Source organism: Charadrius vociferus, unplaced genomic scaffold (assembly GCF_000708025.1).
Source record: "Charadrius vociferus isolate BGI_N301 unplaced genomic scaffold, ASM70802v2 scaffold38, whole genome shotgun sequence".
Taxonomy (NCBI): domain Eukaryota; kingdom Metazoa; phylum Chordata; class Aves; order Charadriiformes; family Charadriidae; genus Charadrius; species Charadrius vociferus.
The window spans coordinates 3,440,225-3,457,139 of record NW_009650176.1 but is presented as its reverse complement, the minus strand read 5'-3'; the positions used below and the strand labels follow the sequence as shown (position 1 = coordinate 3,457,139).

Here is a 16,915-nt window from a genome sequence, read left to right as displayed (position 1 = left end):
TTCTGCCCTCCTTTAGGTCTCCAGTATTGACGCCAGCTGTGTGTAACGTGAGGGTCCTTCACACCTCGTGTGTTGCGCCTCTGGCTGCTTATCCTGGATGGTAGGACTCCAGGCTTTCTCCGAATTCACCACTGGAAAGGGAAGTGGTTTTCACTTTGTCTCTCCTCACCTTGCTTGTGACTGGAGGCACTCAGGAATATTGGTGAAAACAAATATATTTGGTGAATTTGGAGACTGTGGTGGTGATGCAGGTTGAGGATGCCGTCAGGGCTTGCTGATGAGCAAAATATGATAACTTGATTATACTGTAAAACGAGGGATAGGACTGGTCTCTCCCATGAATACAGTAGGTTGATGCAGTTGCCTCTGGCACTTGGGAATTCTGAAATCATGTTGTTTTTATATATATGCGTGCATGCAGGAAATTGATGAAGTGACTGAGAAATCGTTCTTTAATATTAGTGGTGGTAATTCGAGTTTTCTAAAGACACTTTGTAGGTTTTCTGCATGTTGAGCTGACAGTGGAAGACAGTGCAGTTCATTACAGAACTGCATAAAATTGACACAAAGTGCTGGAAGACAGACGAGTCCAACAAAAAAAATTGAATGTTTTGTTATGAAGAAGCGAATAATTATAAATGAAGCGAGGGACTATCTTTAGAAAGTGGACTCGCGGCTTTTTGAGATTTGTTATAAGTGGAAATATTAGTGGATTAAAGGACTTGGCCAAATTTTTGCAAATTTTGTTTTTACAAAATCCTTTATAAGAAGGTTAAGAATGGCAACTGTGAGAAAGAAAAACAATTTTGTGGAGAAAGAAAAATCCTGGAAGTTAGGTTGTCCTACATGTGCTGATAGCTTGTGGAGAAAGAAAAATCCTGGAAGTTACATGTGCTGATAGCCGTGTTTCCTCTTTCCAGCTCTCTACAACTACGACGCGAGGGGTCCAGACGAACTTTCCTTACAGATAGGCGACACCGTGCACATATTAGAAACCTATGAAGGTAAGCTGGCAAAAGCTGCAGTTAAAAACATTGAGTTTGCAGTTGCATTACTTTTCTGTTTGTGACTTTATCTTCTCGTGTTATCGGGTGACGAATGACTTGCTTTCTTGCCGAAGGACAAAACACATTATTTCTAATGAACACAGAATTAACCAATGCTAGATGTGAATGAAGATGCATGTGGTCGATACCTGGTGAATAACTATTTCCTTTTCTGTGGAAGATGGATGTTCGCACAGCTTTATTTGTATGGATCAATTGTAGCATCTATCCTACATTAGAGAAATGGTAGATGCTTTTTGGATACCCTCGAGTAATGCAAAAGACTGCTGCTAAAAGAAGTTTAATCTGAATTTGAAAGTCACCTGGGTCCTAAATTATTTATGTCTCTCTTATAAGATGGATACGTGTGTTCCAGTGCCATGGACTGATTTGAGGCTTTTCAGATGCTTTGCTTGTTTTGATAGGAAGCTGTAGAAACATTACATATACCGAAATCTTTCCTCCTTGATCCATGTAAAAGGGAATTTGAATGCTGAGTTTGATAATCAACAGAATGTGAAAATTGTCATAACACTTTTCAGCTCTTGCTTGATCCAGTACTGAGCCAAGTGAAATAGAGGTCTTTCATTACATACTTGTATTTAAATTTTATAGCATGCTGCAGTTTGGAAAGGTATAAGTAACATGGAACTAAACTGTGTTTGTTTAAAATATTGTAACGCTTATTGTTTTGCAGAAATGTGATTTACTGTAATACATTGATTTAATTTGTTTCTCTATACATTGGTCTTTTGGTACATCTGTGCGATACATTTGTTTTAGATATTGGCTTAATAGTTTTTTTTATTGTTATATTTACTGAAACAAAAAGTACTCGTTCAACAAAGGTAACAAGCTCTACTCATCACTGTGCAAATGAGTTTTCTCCCTGTTCCTAGGCTGGCGTTTTCGTTCAGAGCTCAGCTTGCTGCTGCAATGCCGAGTTGGACTCTTAGCAAAGTAATCTTTCCGTTACCTGACATTATGTGCTTTAATAAAAATCTAATAAAGCAAAAATTTTAAATGCAAATTGAATGCTTTAAATATTGTGCTGCTTTGTACTTTTATATATAAATAGATTTCTTTAATGAATGTGGGAGAAGCTTTGAATCCTGAATAGGGTATGTGAAACCATGTCAAATCATGACTGCTGCCAACTAAGTGGGACAGTGGAGATGACTCACTCTTCCCCTGGACTTGAATAATAGAAAGCCCTTTGCACTCTCATCATTGTTAGGTTTCAAGCACGTGGGATGAGTTAACGGTGAAAGAAATACAAATAAGTTAATGTTCTTCCAAACATTTTATACAATGATTAGTCATTACATACCTGCTGTGATGGGAAATGAGATGCCATAATTCTTATCTCTCTTGTTCACAGAGTTGCCATTATTAGGTAATTATTTAAGCTTTTTGATCTCCAAGTTCCTCTATACAAAACTTGTGTAGATTGTGCCCCAGGAAGTTTCGTAGCATCTGCACGAACGTCCAGGTGTGTGTTTGGGAACTTGCCTCCCATCGCTCCTGTCTGTGTCACAGTTGTGTTCGGCTGCGGTGGAATGGGCCAGTCTGAAGAAAAGCCTGCTAATAATACGAGCATGGGACAGAAAAGCTGTTTGAAGAATCAGTTATGCCTTTTTGCTCAGGATGTGATTGTGCTTCTCAAAGGTCTAACCCCTTTCCCTGTTTTTAAGATTGTGGGTAAAAAAATTGGCTTCTTCCATTGATATCTGCTGTATTACGTATTCTGCTCTTGGCATCCTACTGTAGAATTGTTACTCCTCTAAAATAGTTTTCTGCCATAATTCTTAAGTTAGGAGTAGTTTTGGAGACTTACATGTGTTCGTGGTGTTTGAAGTGATGGATTGTAGTTGGGTTCCTCCCCCTGCCGAATCCACTTTGTTGTAAAGAAAATCATATGGTAAGTCTTTGCTCAGTTGGGCTTCTCTCTGCAGGCGAGAGAGGCTGGGAAGTTGGGAGGGCTGGGTCTCAGATGCGTAGTCTAGGAGGCCTGTTTTAAGGACAGGGAGGTTTTAATAGGATTTCGTGTTGCTACTGCAATGGATTGTGAAGATGGACTTTGCTTCTGTGTTTAAAATATTATTTATTTTTTTATCTATATGTAGAATTTATTTTGGAATTTGTTTTTATTGCTGCAACATTTTAGTATTTTAAGTTTTAATCAAAGAAATCATTAATTTTTCTCTGAAATGGAAGAACACGTTTGTACAAATAATTCATTGTGCAGATCCTTTAAAGTTGGAGTCTTGTTGCAAACAGCCTGTGTTTTTATAGGAGTTAGGAGATTGGAAATGAATGCGCAAATTTCACTGTTAAATCTCAGTGTTTAAAAGCTACTTTCTAGAATAATTGATCATGAAAGTCGAATTAATATTTTTTTTTTTTCTTTCAGGTAGAATTGCAGACAATTTTATTTTTCAGTTAGAAGGCTTCCTCTCTCTCCTAATGCGAGCCTTACAGGAAAAGCCAAACAGCAAAGCTGTTGGACTTCATAAATATCCTTCCTCTTGCAAGGATTGTATTTCATAGCAGATATCCCAAAACAAATATTTGCCACATTCTGAATTAGTACTTACCTGATCTTTATTTTCTTAATTCTGTTTCTTTACGTTATTTGATGGAATGGGCAAACAGAACATATAATCAATAAATATGGCTTATTAAGGTGAATAGCTATTAAATATAACAGTAAATTAGCCTCAAAACCACGCTTGCATGTTTGAACAGTAGTTCATTTCTAGCGCTGCTGTGGGAAGGGAGTTTGGATTCTCAAATAAGTATTTTCAAATAACTTATTCCTGATACTGTGGGAATGTTTAGTTGTTGGTTGCAGCTTTTGTGGTTTGTTCTTTTTTTTTTTTTTTTTTAAATGCAGCAAGTACCTTATGTGGGTAGCTGTGTAGTAAGTTCAAGAACAAGAGAAACAACAGTAAAATTTTTCCCTTTGAGTGTCTTTTTTAGCTTTAACAGTTGCACAAATATTTCATTGGTCCCGTTTCTTAATTGGACACTTATGTGGATGTGTATTTCCAGCCATTATATCCCATAATATTTAAGGGAGAGGTGAGAAACCATCAGTAAGCCACTTAAAAGTCCAGGTCACTTTAGAAAAATGTTGATGGCATCAGCCCGTTTTCTTCTTGCTGGTGTTTTGTCTGAAAGGGAATTGGCCGTGAAGAGAGTGAGGAAGATCTGGAGCTTTGTGCTCTCTGCTCCAGGGAAGTGTTGGACGTCAGGTGTTTGCCCTCTCTGCCCTCAGGCTTTGGGTTTTTCATCCATTTTTTTCATGATCTGTAAAACTCAAAAATGCAGAGGTTACAAAATCAGGAGCTAAAGTTAGGCAGGGCCATGACATAGGCGGATGGGTATGTTAGGATACCTTCTTAATGTCGTTAACAAGCACAGGTGTTTGCGCATCCCTCTCCCCCGTGCTTTTTTGGTGTGGAGAACTAGATCTCGCTCACCTGAAGCAGAACCTATACTGTACTTGTGTTTCTGTTGTCCAGTGTCTGACACCAAACTGTTTATTATGGTTTGAGGAAAAATCACAATTTTGAGCCCTTAATTGCTCTAATTCATGTTTGTGAGGGACTTGGTTGCTTTTGTAGTGCCTGTGTGCGTGGAGGAGAGCTGCCCTCGTCTTACAGGAGGAACTTATGAGGAACTAAGAAATTCAGTAGTTTTTATGTCTTGGGTAGTTGATTGGAACTAGATGATCTTTAAGGTCCCTTCCAACCCAACCCATTCTGTGATTTAAATTACATTGCCTTTATGTGTGCGTGTTCATGGCAAGACTCGGTGCTTCCAGTTGAATCACTTGAGAGTTAGTTCTCCTTGAAAATTAGGCTCCCCGTTGCATAGCCACAGGCTTGCTGCCCAGTGAGAAGAACACTTAGGTGGTGGCTGCCAGTGAAGAGCCTGGTTGGACTTGCCTGGCTGCTTCAGGACCTCTGCAATGAGCAGGAGTGCAACCAGTTCTCCAAGGCAGATTTCGGCTCCTTTCTTATCTGCAGTCTCTTGTAGTTCTTACTGCTCGCTGCAAAGCTTCAGAAAGCAGAGGTTCAGCGGTGAGGAGCTTTCTTTGCTCCGTGGCTTTTTAATCTGCAGGTGCAGCACGATGTCCTGAGTCAGCAGGACATCGCGCTGAAGATGGGATGGGAGACAGCAGCGCTGAAGATGGGATGGGAGAAGAGAGATGGCAGAGATGATATGGTTGATGTCCTTTAGTTTGTGCAGTGCATTTGATCAGAGTTATGGTGTTTAACAGTTTAAACTTCAGAACTTCAAAATGAAGTTCATATATGGGTTTTTCATATAAAACTGAGGGAATTCAGTTCTTTAATAGGATTGAAATCTGTGCGTAGAGTTCAGCCAGTGGAGCAAGTGCTAGCAGAAATGCTTTGCCCTCTCTGCACCTGAGCCAGAAGCTGTGCGTGGTCGTTTCAGCAACAGTATTTCACTGATATTCACTGAAAGCAGTGGAGACACGAGATGTGAGGCCATTGCATCCTCTGTAGGGAAGGGAACTGTGATGGTTGTAGGCACCAGGTTAAAGAAGATGGCACTAACCATGCCCAAGTGATCACAGAGGCTTCTAGTGCAGTGTGACGATGATGAATCATTGTACCTTTTTGCTATTGGAGAGTAGACTGAAAAATCCTGTGTGCCTGAGACTTTAATTTGTATTTCTAGTCCCAGAGTTAGATAATGAATTTATCAGCATGTGCTGTCTAACTTGAATTTTCTTCCTGCGCTAGTTGTTATCAGGAGTGGGACTGTAGATTTTTGGTTTTTTTTTTCCCCAGGTCTGCTTTGTGACACCCGTGTTGGTCTCTGGAGCGGGATGCTTTGCTGTTTGCAGGGCTGGAGTCGGGGAGGGCGGGTAGAGCACCCAGGCTCAGTCTTCCAAAAGCAGCGGAGGGCAGCTCTGGTCACCCTGGGTGTTCCCGGGGATGCTGAGCAGGAAGGAGCGAGCGAACCATGGCACAGACAAACTGAAATACGAAATAGCCCCAGTGCAAGCGTATGAGCGAGCTGGCACCGAATGGAGGGCGATACGCGCAGATCTCGCCTCCTTTCTCTGGCATGGTATCTTCCATGAGGCAAAACGACTGTAGTTTGTAGGGTTTTGTTTTTGCTTTGATTATCCAGTCGCACTAAAATGGGATGGCTGGAGAAACACTAAAAGCTGTAATGGTGATTACTTGCAGATGTGTCGTGAACTGGCGGCACCATAAATGGGACATTGCCTCCCAGTTTTCCAGGCACGGCCACCTGCCTGGGAGTACGGCACAGGCAGAATAATACTGCGGCGTCGGGGCTGCTGCGGGGTGGGAGTTTGCTGAATTAGGGCTGCGGGGCTCCTCGCTTTTATATTTTGATGTGTGAATCCTAAATCCCAAAGTATTCTTGTTTTCTGCTGAGCTTGACAAACAGCGGACCTACATTTCAGAACTTGCATTTGTGAAACTTAAATAGGTTTTAAAATCAAACTGGTCAAACAGTACATCTTTGTAAAGCTAATGCTCTGAAGTTGGTGTGTTTACGTTGGTAAATTACTAATTGAAATGAAATGAATGACAATTAAATGCATGGTGTAAAATGCCATCTCTGTCACGTAGTCTTCTCCATCAGTTTGATGATCATCGTTCTGATTTCTATAGCTTCCAAGAGGACCTGTTTTAGCCAGGATACTAATTCTGTAGAGAATTTACATTCAGGTGGGATGTGCGTGTACATGTTGGCAGGGGCGAAGCATGATCGGAAACCACGCTAAGGTGCTCTTGAGCTGAGATGGAACAGCTGGTAGGTGACATAAATGAACTTCTTAATTCGTTTTCCCTTTTTTCCTTCTAGGTTGGTACAGAGGTTATACACTACGAAAAAAATCCAAGAAGGTAAGTCCTCCCAGAGCGGAGCGCTCATTTTTCTCTTGGACAGAGATGTATTATGGCATTGGGTGTGTTGTTACAACGGAGATTTTGGGTTTGTATTATGGTACTGCATGGGAGCGATTCACCCTGTGCTTGCTGCTCTCCAGTACTGCTGGTGTGTAGTCTCAACCTGTAGTAAGTGGGGAATTTTTCAAGTTAACTGAAACTTACTTTAGCAAGGCCTAAAAGCTGAGATGCAATTTAACTTTTGCAATTTAAGGCTTTATGTACATACAGTCACTATAGATGGCTTGATGTGCATCAGCTTCTTTTCTGCAGTAACTGGTGTACCAGAGCCTTTGCCTCAGTAAAAAGTTCAGAACTTTATGTTCTAGTTGATCTGTTTAGAGGCTGACACTTTGCTTCACTGTCTGTTAAATAACGTATTACTTGTAAAACACAATTGCATCTCGGAAAGCGATACGGAGATCTGCATTGTGATTTCAAGTAGTTCTCTGCGAGAGGGGGAGTAATCTTCTGCAGTGTAATTTTGCCTAGCTGTTCGGCTCTCGGTGTGCTGCCTATAGCAGCCTTTCTGAAATAAAAAGGAAGGAAACAGCACAAATACAGTTTATAACATTGTGTTTTATATTTTTAGCGTTTTACTTTATAGTAGTAATTAGCCAGAATTAAACGACCTTTGGTTTTGCTTCTTTTTTCACTTAAAGTAAAACATGTCAAACGTAATGTTTGCCTACAGAGGTGCATTTTGCGTTGCGTGTGCGTGTCTAAAAGCACAGAGCCCCGTTGTGTGGTTCGTCCCACCCATTTCCTAACCAGGAACGGTTCTGTGGTTTTTCTATTCTATTTTGATATTTTCTTTTTTTTGGAAATACGCTAAATTTCTTATGAACCATATTTCGCGAACATGCCTTGTACAGCCTAAGAAGCAGTTATGCATTCTTCTTGGCTTAAATTAATTCCGCGTGTCGCTGCATTTGTCTGACCTCCTCTAAATGTAGTTGTTTTTTTTTTACTGGCGCTAAAAGACACACTTGCATCCCCCCCGCCCTCGATTTCTGTGGCTTTCTAAGAATTTCTATTTTTACATTCCCAAATGAAAACTGAACTACTGCCTCAAAGGGTGAGGTGAAGGAACGTTTTTTCTCGACTTTAATTATTTTTTTAATACGAGCTTACGCTATTTTGAAACTACTACTATATTTCTGGAATCTTGAGATTAATTTAGCACATTGTTTCAGCAAAGCAGTACTGGCCTTTTGCGGTACTGTCTGTTGAAGAGGTTTTTGGGTTGTAGCGCTGATGGTAGGTTGGTGGTCGAAGACACTACGTTATCTATAGCCTGTGTGCTATGGTTTGCAATGCAGGATGTGCGTGTTTAGCGCATCCATGTGCCTGTTTATTTCGCGGCAAGGCAGCTCCGTAGACTGCCCGTTCTCACGCAGTGTTTATTTTAACTGGAAGCCCGGAAACACTGGAGAAAACACTTTGGGAACAGAAGCAGCATGTTATAGCAGGGTAAGAAAGCTTGGTTAGATGTGAGGAGGAGCAAGCAGCAGACCTGGATTATGCGCAGAATGTCATTTTGGAGTAGATCTATTTAAAATGGCCTGTCTTGCATGCTTTCAAAAGCAAGGCTGGTTTAATTTGCAGCTGTATGTAATCATCCAGGGATGTGGAGAATCGTGGCAAGCTGTACCTTGAACCGGGGAGGAAACATCCCTTTCTTTGTGGGGCCGGTTGTGACAGGGTATCGCTGTTGTTTTCTCTGGTATTGTGAAGATACGTTTAAAAACACTGACTCTGTATTTGCTAAGGTTACAATAACACCTTCTCGATAGGACATGCCATACAGAATGTAAATGTGCGTTAAAAGAAATCAGAACACCACAACATGAATATTCTGATGTTTAAGAGGATGTGAATGGCTCGGAAGGCCTGGCAGTGTGTCTCGGCATGTTTTTAGCTGATAGGTAAAATGCTGTGTGCAACTGGTTATTGAAAATATTTTTTTCCTCTCCCTCCCTCCCTCTCAAAGGGCATATTTCCTGCCTCATATATACACCTTAAGGAAGCAATAGTTGAAGGCAAAGGGTAAGTTTGATTTGAAAATAATGAAAATCCATTTACCTATTTGTGTCAATGTAATTTTGGTTTATTATCAAGTAACTTACACTCATTTCCAGTTATTTAATGAGCCGATGATGAAAATGGGTGTGTTTCTTTTTGAAAATGTTTTAAATTGGTAACTCGCTTCAGGTTTGAAGGCGCTGTCATCAGCAGTGCTTCTGGCTAGTACCGTCCTTAGTTGTATCGTCATATAGTTGAGCTAAAGCACAACCCTCTCTGTATTAATGTAAATGTTTCAGAAGAATTAATATTTTACTGTTTTTGTTATAACTTTTTTCTCTAGATTGATAATTACCTAAATTAACTTCCTCCACTCCCTGCCCGTTGCTGTCGTTCTAATTTCAGTTTTCTCAATTTTTTTATCTTCCAGCCCTTGAGTCTTATGGCTTCTGCCTGGTATATTAAAAAAGGCCTTTGATATGAGATACCTTGCTTTTATGCAGATGAAATTTAAGTAATTTCTGAATTCCCTCTTCAGTAAATCTTGTAGACTGGACTCCTCGCTGAAAGCCATTATCCAGGCATTGTTTTCTGCCTTACCGAGTTGTTCTGTCTAATTGTTCATTTTGTGATTTTTTTCCTGCTCCCTTGCCTGATGTGTGTGACACTAAATAGTTTGGGCTGGTTTTTTTGTTATTTAACAGCTGTTGAAGTTCAGATCTTTATATATAAAATAAGCATTTCTGGGCATGCATGTAAAAGTTCATAAAATTGATACAAAAGTGTAGTTAAATGGGGGGAAAAAACCCAACCCCAAACCTCAGAAAAAAATGTGGACTGAAATTAATAAATAATTAGCCAGGTATGAAATGGAGTGAAACAGGATTAAAATATTTTAGTCCTTTGTGCCCGATTTATTTTTATACACTGTTAAATATGTAAATGTTAAAACTACTAATCATGAGATTGCTGCATAATGACATCTTTCTTGCTGATTACAAAACTACCTTTAAGTACCCTACTTCTGAAATATTAAAAGATCTAGCTGTTGTTTCTTACTTTCATGGCACATAATTTTAAAACGAGTTGTACAGAAACTTAATGGTAATGACTTGCATGCTTAATTTTCCTTTGCAAGACCAATATTTTTTTTTTTTTAAAAAAAAGTGCGTTAGTATCATGGCATTGGAAGTTGTGCATGTCTGGCTGTCATCTTGATTGCTTCTTGTGAAATGAGTATCTCAACGACAAATAGTATGGCGAACCGTGTATCGATACCCTTATCATGTCAGTCTAGAAATAAGGAGGGAGGGGGGAAGTAGCAGAGTCTCAGCCCACCGAAGTACCCTTTGTGTCACTGGTGTACATCGCTGCTCCTGTATCTGATAATACATTTTTTTAATTTACAAATTTGTTGTACGTGTTTGTATTTTCAACCCTGTCATTATCAAATTGTCTTTCAAAATGAACAGTTCCCTCTTAGAAATGATTCTGCTGTGCTAACAAAACTAGCGCTCAATTCAAACTATTCTTTCCTCATCCTTTCAAGACAACATGAGACGGTTATACCCAGTGAGCTCCCCTTGATTCAGGAGGTTACCACAACGCTGCGGGAGTGGTCTATAATATGGCGGCAATTATATGTTGTAAGTATCAACTTAAGAAAACATTTACAACAGTATATGGTTTGTGAAGAGAGTGATGCTGTGAAAGGTAGAGTGACAAGTATGAAGGAACTTTTAATGGAATTTCACTTCTGTTGCTGTTTCTAAAGGCTACTTTTAATGCTGAAAAGCTATTTAGCATCTTCTGTGTTAAGGCACAAATCTCAGTAGTGTTTCCTTTCAGTGTTTTCTCAAATACTGTGCATGTCTTCTGCAGAAACGGGTTTTTACAGTGTTGCCTTGATCTAGAAACAAATTGTTGAGCAATTATGACCCCTTTTTCATGGGGCACTATTATACAGAATACATGAGGTTTTTAAGGTATATGTTAGATTTTTCCAAATCTGTAGACAACTTCCTTCATTTCTTTAAGGCTGTTGATCTTTGTTATGAAAAACTTGAATACCTGATGTCGAATTTGGGAGTGTAAACTTAAACCTTTGAAAAATCATCAGTGTACGCCTTTAACCTCTCTGTATTCTTGTACTTGAAGGTGATTGTTCCCAGTTTGTCCTGACCTTAAGTTACACGCCTGCTTATTTTCATATGCTTCAGTTGCAAGCACATGTTGAGGAGTGTGTTGAGGAGCAAGGAAGAAGTAGGCAGGCAGAAGCAAACTGGGAGGAGCAGAGTCTAGAGAGGGCACTGGGAACAGCTTTGCCCTTGGATCCACTGCTGTGTGCTGCTGAGGACAGTGAGGATTACATTTTGAGCCTGATATCTTTTTGGGGGGGTTATCCTGAGTATGATATCTGATACTGCTTAATGTCAGAGAAATACCACTTGCAAAACTGCACAAGACTTGGTTGTGCTGCACGTATAGTAAGAAAGGAGGGGCAGCAAGAGACGTTGTTAGAAGTTTTCTCACCAAGACTTGCTTGTGCTTTTTGTAGCAGTAACTTTTAGGTAATTATAAAATTCTCCTGATGTGGGAATCACTTGTTCTAATTGTAGTGGTAGGATCAGGGGGAATGGCTTCAAACTGGAAGAGGGCAGGTCTAGATTAAACATTAGGAAGAAGTTTTTCACTGTGAGGGTGGTGAGGCACTGGCACAGGTTGCCCAGAGAGGTTGTTGAGGCCCCATCCCTGGAGGTGTTCAAGGCCAGGCTGGAGGTGGCCTTGGGCAACCTGGTCTGGTGGGAGGTGTCCCTGTCTGGCAGGGGGGTTGGAACTCGATAGTCTTCAAGGTCTTTTCCAACCTAAACCATTCTATGATTCTATGAACTGTTAATATTTAACATCATTTTTCATGCATTTATTTCCGTGAAGACACATGAACAGCTAAACAATATTGTAGCGCTTTGCTAGTAATTTTGATTTCAAGAGGAGGCAAGCTGTGACGCTCCCAGTGGCTTCAACTCAGTAGCAGAAAGGGTTCCAGTCCCTGTTACAGCTTTACTCTGTGTAGGTAGATCACTTAATGAGTTTGTTTATGGTTTGTATCTGAAGGATATCTGTTAGCTCAATTGCGTGCGGTTAACTGCCAAAAAGAGCACTGGTGCACTGGGATTGCCTTTTCAAGGGAGGTTTGGTTTACTGGTGGTAGCCGGTTTCAAGCGGGTCAATCTGCAGACTAGAGAGATGTTTCATGTTGTCCACATCTTGTATATCAAAAGTCATTAAATGACCACATTTATGCCTTTATTCAGTTTGTAATTTGTGTTTGAATATTGAATAGGTATTCAGTTCTGATTTGCAGATCGCAGAGGACGTGGCATGTTCTCCATCTCACTTGTTTATGATTGCCTGCAGCATTGAAAATCATGAACCTCTTTGCCATTTGGATTTGTCTGTATTTAGCTTTTGGCCATATGTGCCTGTTGTGTCTTTCTCTGCTACATTAAAGAGCTTTTAATAACGGGTATTTTCTCTCTGTGAAGGTTCTCACGCTATAATCAAGTCAGCTTTTTGATAATCTGAACAGACTGAAGTCTTTAAGTTTCACAGTTAGGTATTTTTTCCCTGAGTCTGAGTTGTCATATCCTTTGCCTGCACCTTCTGCAGGTTTTTTTGTTGTCTTGTATACAAAGCAGAGAATTTTATTTTAATTATTTAAATTTAATTATTCCTGTTGTTTTCAGTCAAATAAGGCCTGGGTGTAGTCTGAATGAAAGATAGCTATGCATAGCCTGAATAATTCATTGATGTGGGGTGTTTAGAAAGATGTGTTCTTTTTAAGAGTGTTTTGAACTAATGGCTTCGATTTTGAGGGTTATGCCGACAGTAAGAGATGCTGCTTCTGGTAGGATCAAAGCATTCAGGACCTCTATGTTGTCTTTGTCTCAGTGTTATCTTTCACAAAGAAAATAGAAAAGCCATTGTTCTGCAACTTCAGCTTTGCATAGGATTATTTGTTTGTGCTAAAATTGTTGTGTGTATGCACTGACCACAGTTTAAACCAACATGCTAAATTCTATTTTGTGGTTAAAGATTCGATCATTTGTCTCCGAATGCACGTGTGTATGGGCACGCATATAGAAAATGCTCTGGAAAAGAGGTTTCTTCCATTGTAAGTCTGGGACTTTATCTTCCTGTGTCCTAACTTAGATGAATGTTGCCAAGGAAAGTTTGTGTCTGCTGCTGTGCCGTATTTAATATCCATAGTTCCAGCCTTTGTAAACAATTAAGGTATTTAACTTCCTATAAGGTTTAGTGCTTTCCTGGTTTTTCACTTTCCTTCAGATGTTACTGGTGGACCCGTAAGAGACTGATGCACTGGGCTTTGCACACCGAGGAATTTTAAAGTGTTGTTCTGAAGGTTTAACTAAGGGGGGGGAAAGGATTCTGTAATGTGTTGGAGATGGAGTGTTTCAGAACTTGAGCCTCTTGCTGTTATAATGCACCATTTTTAGTCCTGGTCTACTCAGTATAGAGTATTGTTGCATAAAGTTACTCAGTGAACCAAGAAAAGAATATCTTTCCCTTGAATTGCTTGTTCTGAATACAGCATGACCTGGGTTTTAGGGTAATATAAACACAGGCATTTACACTTATGTAGATATATAGAGTGTAAGACCCTTTGTATTCAGTGTTCTGTGCTATAGAAAGAGCTATTTTAGACCTAATTGTAGACTCTCACCCTTTTGAATTTGTATTTTATAGTTGTCGTTGATTACATGTATTTAAAAGATGCTCAGTAGACTTCAAAACTAACTTCTACCCATCTTTTTCTTCCAAACAGCAAGATAACAGAGAAATGTTTCGCAATGTACGGCACATGATATATGATCTTATTGAGTGGAGATCCCAAATACTCTCTGGGACCTTACCCCAAGATGAGCTCAAAGAACTGAAAAAGAAAGTGACTGCCAAAATTGATTATGGCAACAGGTTTGTGAACAATATTTTCCAAGTGTTTATGCCTAAAACCAAATGGATTTGAGTAATACACGTTAGCTGTTGATGACTTCTTGCAGCATTCTTTTATTCCTGTATTTAGGGAGATGTAATAGTAGTATATGGATAGTCCTGTTAGAGCAAGATTAAGAATGAAGCTGATACAGGATCTTTAAAGTATAGTACAAGTTATAATAAGTAAAGTAGAATCCATGTCGCTCTCGCTTGCTTAATGATACTATCAATTTGATACTGGTATGAAGTTGTCATTTTTAAGGTCAATGGAAAACTGCAAGTATTGTCTCCATTCAAAATACGATTTAAACTCTGCTTGCTTCTGCAGCGTAAACAGTTGTTGCCTTCTCAACACCACCAGCTGCGTGTGCCCTGAAGTCACTTAGCTGTAATGTGATGTTGAAGGATTTGGCTCAGAAGCATAGTTTAGCTCATTGTCCCTCTGCTTATGTAGTATCCAGCTTGTACCAGAAGATGAACAGGCAGATTTAATAAAAGAAAATATCTTTTCAACAGAAGAGAATGGAAATTACGAAGGAAATATTCACCAACAAAAAGAAAGTCAGCGGTATAGGTTGCATACGTTAGCTGCGTTAGTAATTCAGATGCATCAACTCGCCAAACAGTGGTCTGGATTTAAGCAAATTTTTTTTAAATCCAAGTTTTAGGTTGCAAGTTGTCTATATGGTTAGGACTTTCCATTTTGATTTAAAATGAGAAATCATCTTATTCTTCAATCAGGCAATTATTTGAAGGAGTGTTTTGAATACTGAGAGACAGCATTGTAGTTCTGCGCACCTGGGGACTGAAAAAGTTTTCAGCGAGCCAATCTTTAAATCCCTTGTGATGTAAATAACTCATCAGATTTCAGCTATTTGTGTTTTATTCCTTAAGAACTGCCAAATTTGCAGTATTTCTGTTCATGCACTTGATCAGCAAAAGCTGTGATTTTAAAAAAAAAATAAAAAAAAAATCATCAGTAACTGCATTCAGTCCGTAATTAGCATTTATAATCCAAGATACGAACTGTTGTACCTCAGTAGACAATTAACCAGATGTTGTTGATACTATTTGTTTGGCTACTGTATTTTACCATCTGGCTAAGGAGTTGGTTAAAGTTACTCTGAATAACCTCCAGATGCTCAGCGTTCAAATACAATGGAACATCTTGTGCTGTGCTTTATATTCATAATGTTCCGATGGACTAATTAAGTGATCAGAACATTCTCCGTGGAGTACAGGAGGGAAGTGAATTTGAACTTCTGAGTAAATACTCACAACTGAAAGATCCCGTATGTTTCTAATGTAGTCATACATTCACTTTTGTCTAAAATAAGCGCGAATGATGTTTTCAATATCCAGACAGAATGAATTCATTATGTCCTAAGAATGTTTTCTGATCTAATCATATCCTAACTTTTCCTGTTTTGTGAAGTACTGATTTGTAAATAAGTTTGGGTTTTTTTCTATAAATAAAGATGACCATTTCACTGCATGTTGTTAAAATAACTGAGGAAGTAGCAATGGTCTTATGAATTTGTATTTTTAATGTTTTTCAGAAATTGGGTCAGGTAATTTTGTTGTGGAAACACTTTTTTTGTTCAGTTGCAAAAATCTGTAACTGGGACACTTAGGAAAAAAATTCAATTTTTTTTTTTCCAAGCATCATTTGCAAGTTAAAGGATAAAACAAAGAAATTAAATCAAAGGAGTGTTCGCTTCTGTTTATTTGGCACTCTGTGGAAACGTTCTTGTCCTGTTGGTGTGTAGTAGGCTGAGTGATTAATCTTTTCTCTGAATTCCTGAGTTACCTTTTCCTCCGCAGAAGGGCTCTGCTTTGGTTTGTTCAGGGCTGGTGGTTCTGATACAAGTGGCCAGGGGATGTGTCTCCTGCTGTGGCTGCTGTCCAGGAAACAGTAGTAGGGAGGAGCAAGATGATTTTGGCTGCTTTTTTGTTTGGTTTCAATGATGAAGCCACTTTCTCGCTACAAAACTCATCTGGAGCTTGATGGTCCAGGGATGCTTAAGAGAGTTCCGTGATGACTGGTTCCAGTTGCAGAACAAAGCTTAGGAGGTGCTTCTTAATAAGCTGCTGCCTGCACTCTGCAGCTTGCTTGAGTGATCTTCATCCACCTTTGAATTAAGGCAGTGCAATTAATTGGACTCGCTCAAGGCTTTGTTTCAAACCTCCAGGTTTCCCCCTTGTCAGGGAGGGGCGAGGAGTGATCCCAAAAGTACATGAAACGTGTCTTCGTCTGCCACAGCTCCTCTTCTTCTTTTCAAGTAGTTGTGGGTCATGTCCAAAGGGGACGAGCTGTCAGATAAACTGTGAACCTCCGTCTGGCTTATCAGACACTGCAAGTATGATTTAAGCTCATTGATCAAACGCATTTCAAAACCAAAGTTACGGCAGCTCCATCGTGAGAGGTGACTACAGAGTTAGAAGCAGAAAATAGGGCCCACATGTATTGAAGCGGAGGTGAGGAGGTCAGTCTTAGGGAAGATAAGCAGAGAAATGCAGATCAACCTAGAGATGATACTTTTTTAATCCTTGGTTCTGCTGCCAGAACTATTGTGGAAAAATGTGAAAGGTCTTTCCTAAGACTGGATTAGATTATGGCAGAAACCGTCCTCTCTGCAGAAGGTAATCATGGATGTTAACTCTCTGCTGACAGAAATTTGGCTTTTGCTTTACTTAAAGGGAAGCAACTTATGCCTTACAGCTCATCGGTTTTTGCTAAAACATGAATACGCCTGCTTTGGGGGAGAATGCGGAGTGGGTTGAAATGAACTGACCAATTTGCATGTGGTGTGACTGTTGTGGTTGTTTGCTCAAACTATCAGATGAATCAGAGGAGCGGACAAAGTC

General features: G+C 39.7%; 1 protein-coding gene across 1 annotated transcript in view; it reads left to right on the top strand.

The window, feature by feature from the left end:
• Nucleotides 1-415: 415 nt before the first annotated feature.
• Nucleotides 416-16,915, top strand: part of DOCK1 (dedicator of cytokinesis 1) — a 304,390-nt gene continuing 287,890 nt past the window's right edge. The window contains exons 1-6 of the mRNA XM_009892748.1: nucleotides 416-467; nucleotides 921-1,004; nucleotides 6,924-6,964; nucleotides 9,000-9,055; nucleotides 10,581-10,677; nucleotides 13,878-14,026. Of these exons, the coding sequence (XP_009891050.1) occupies nucleotides 416-467; nucleotides 921-1,004; nucleotides 6,924-6,964; nucleotides 9,000-9,055; nucleotides 10,581-10,677; nucleotides 13,878-14,026 (479 nt within the window). The remainder of the gene's footprint in view (nucleotides 468-920; nucleotides 1,005-6,923; nucleotides 6,965-8,999; nucleotides 9,056-10,580; nucleotides 10,678-13,877; nucleotides 14,027-16,915) is intronic.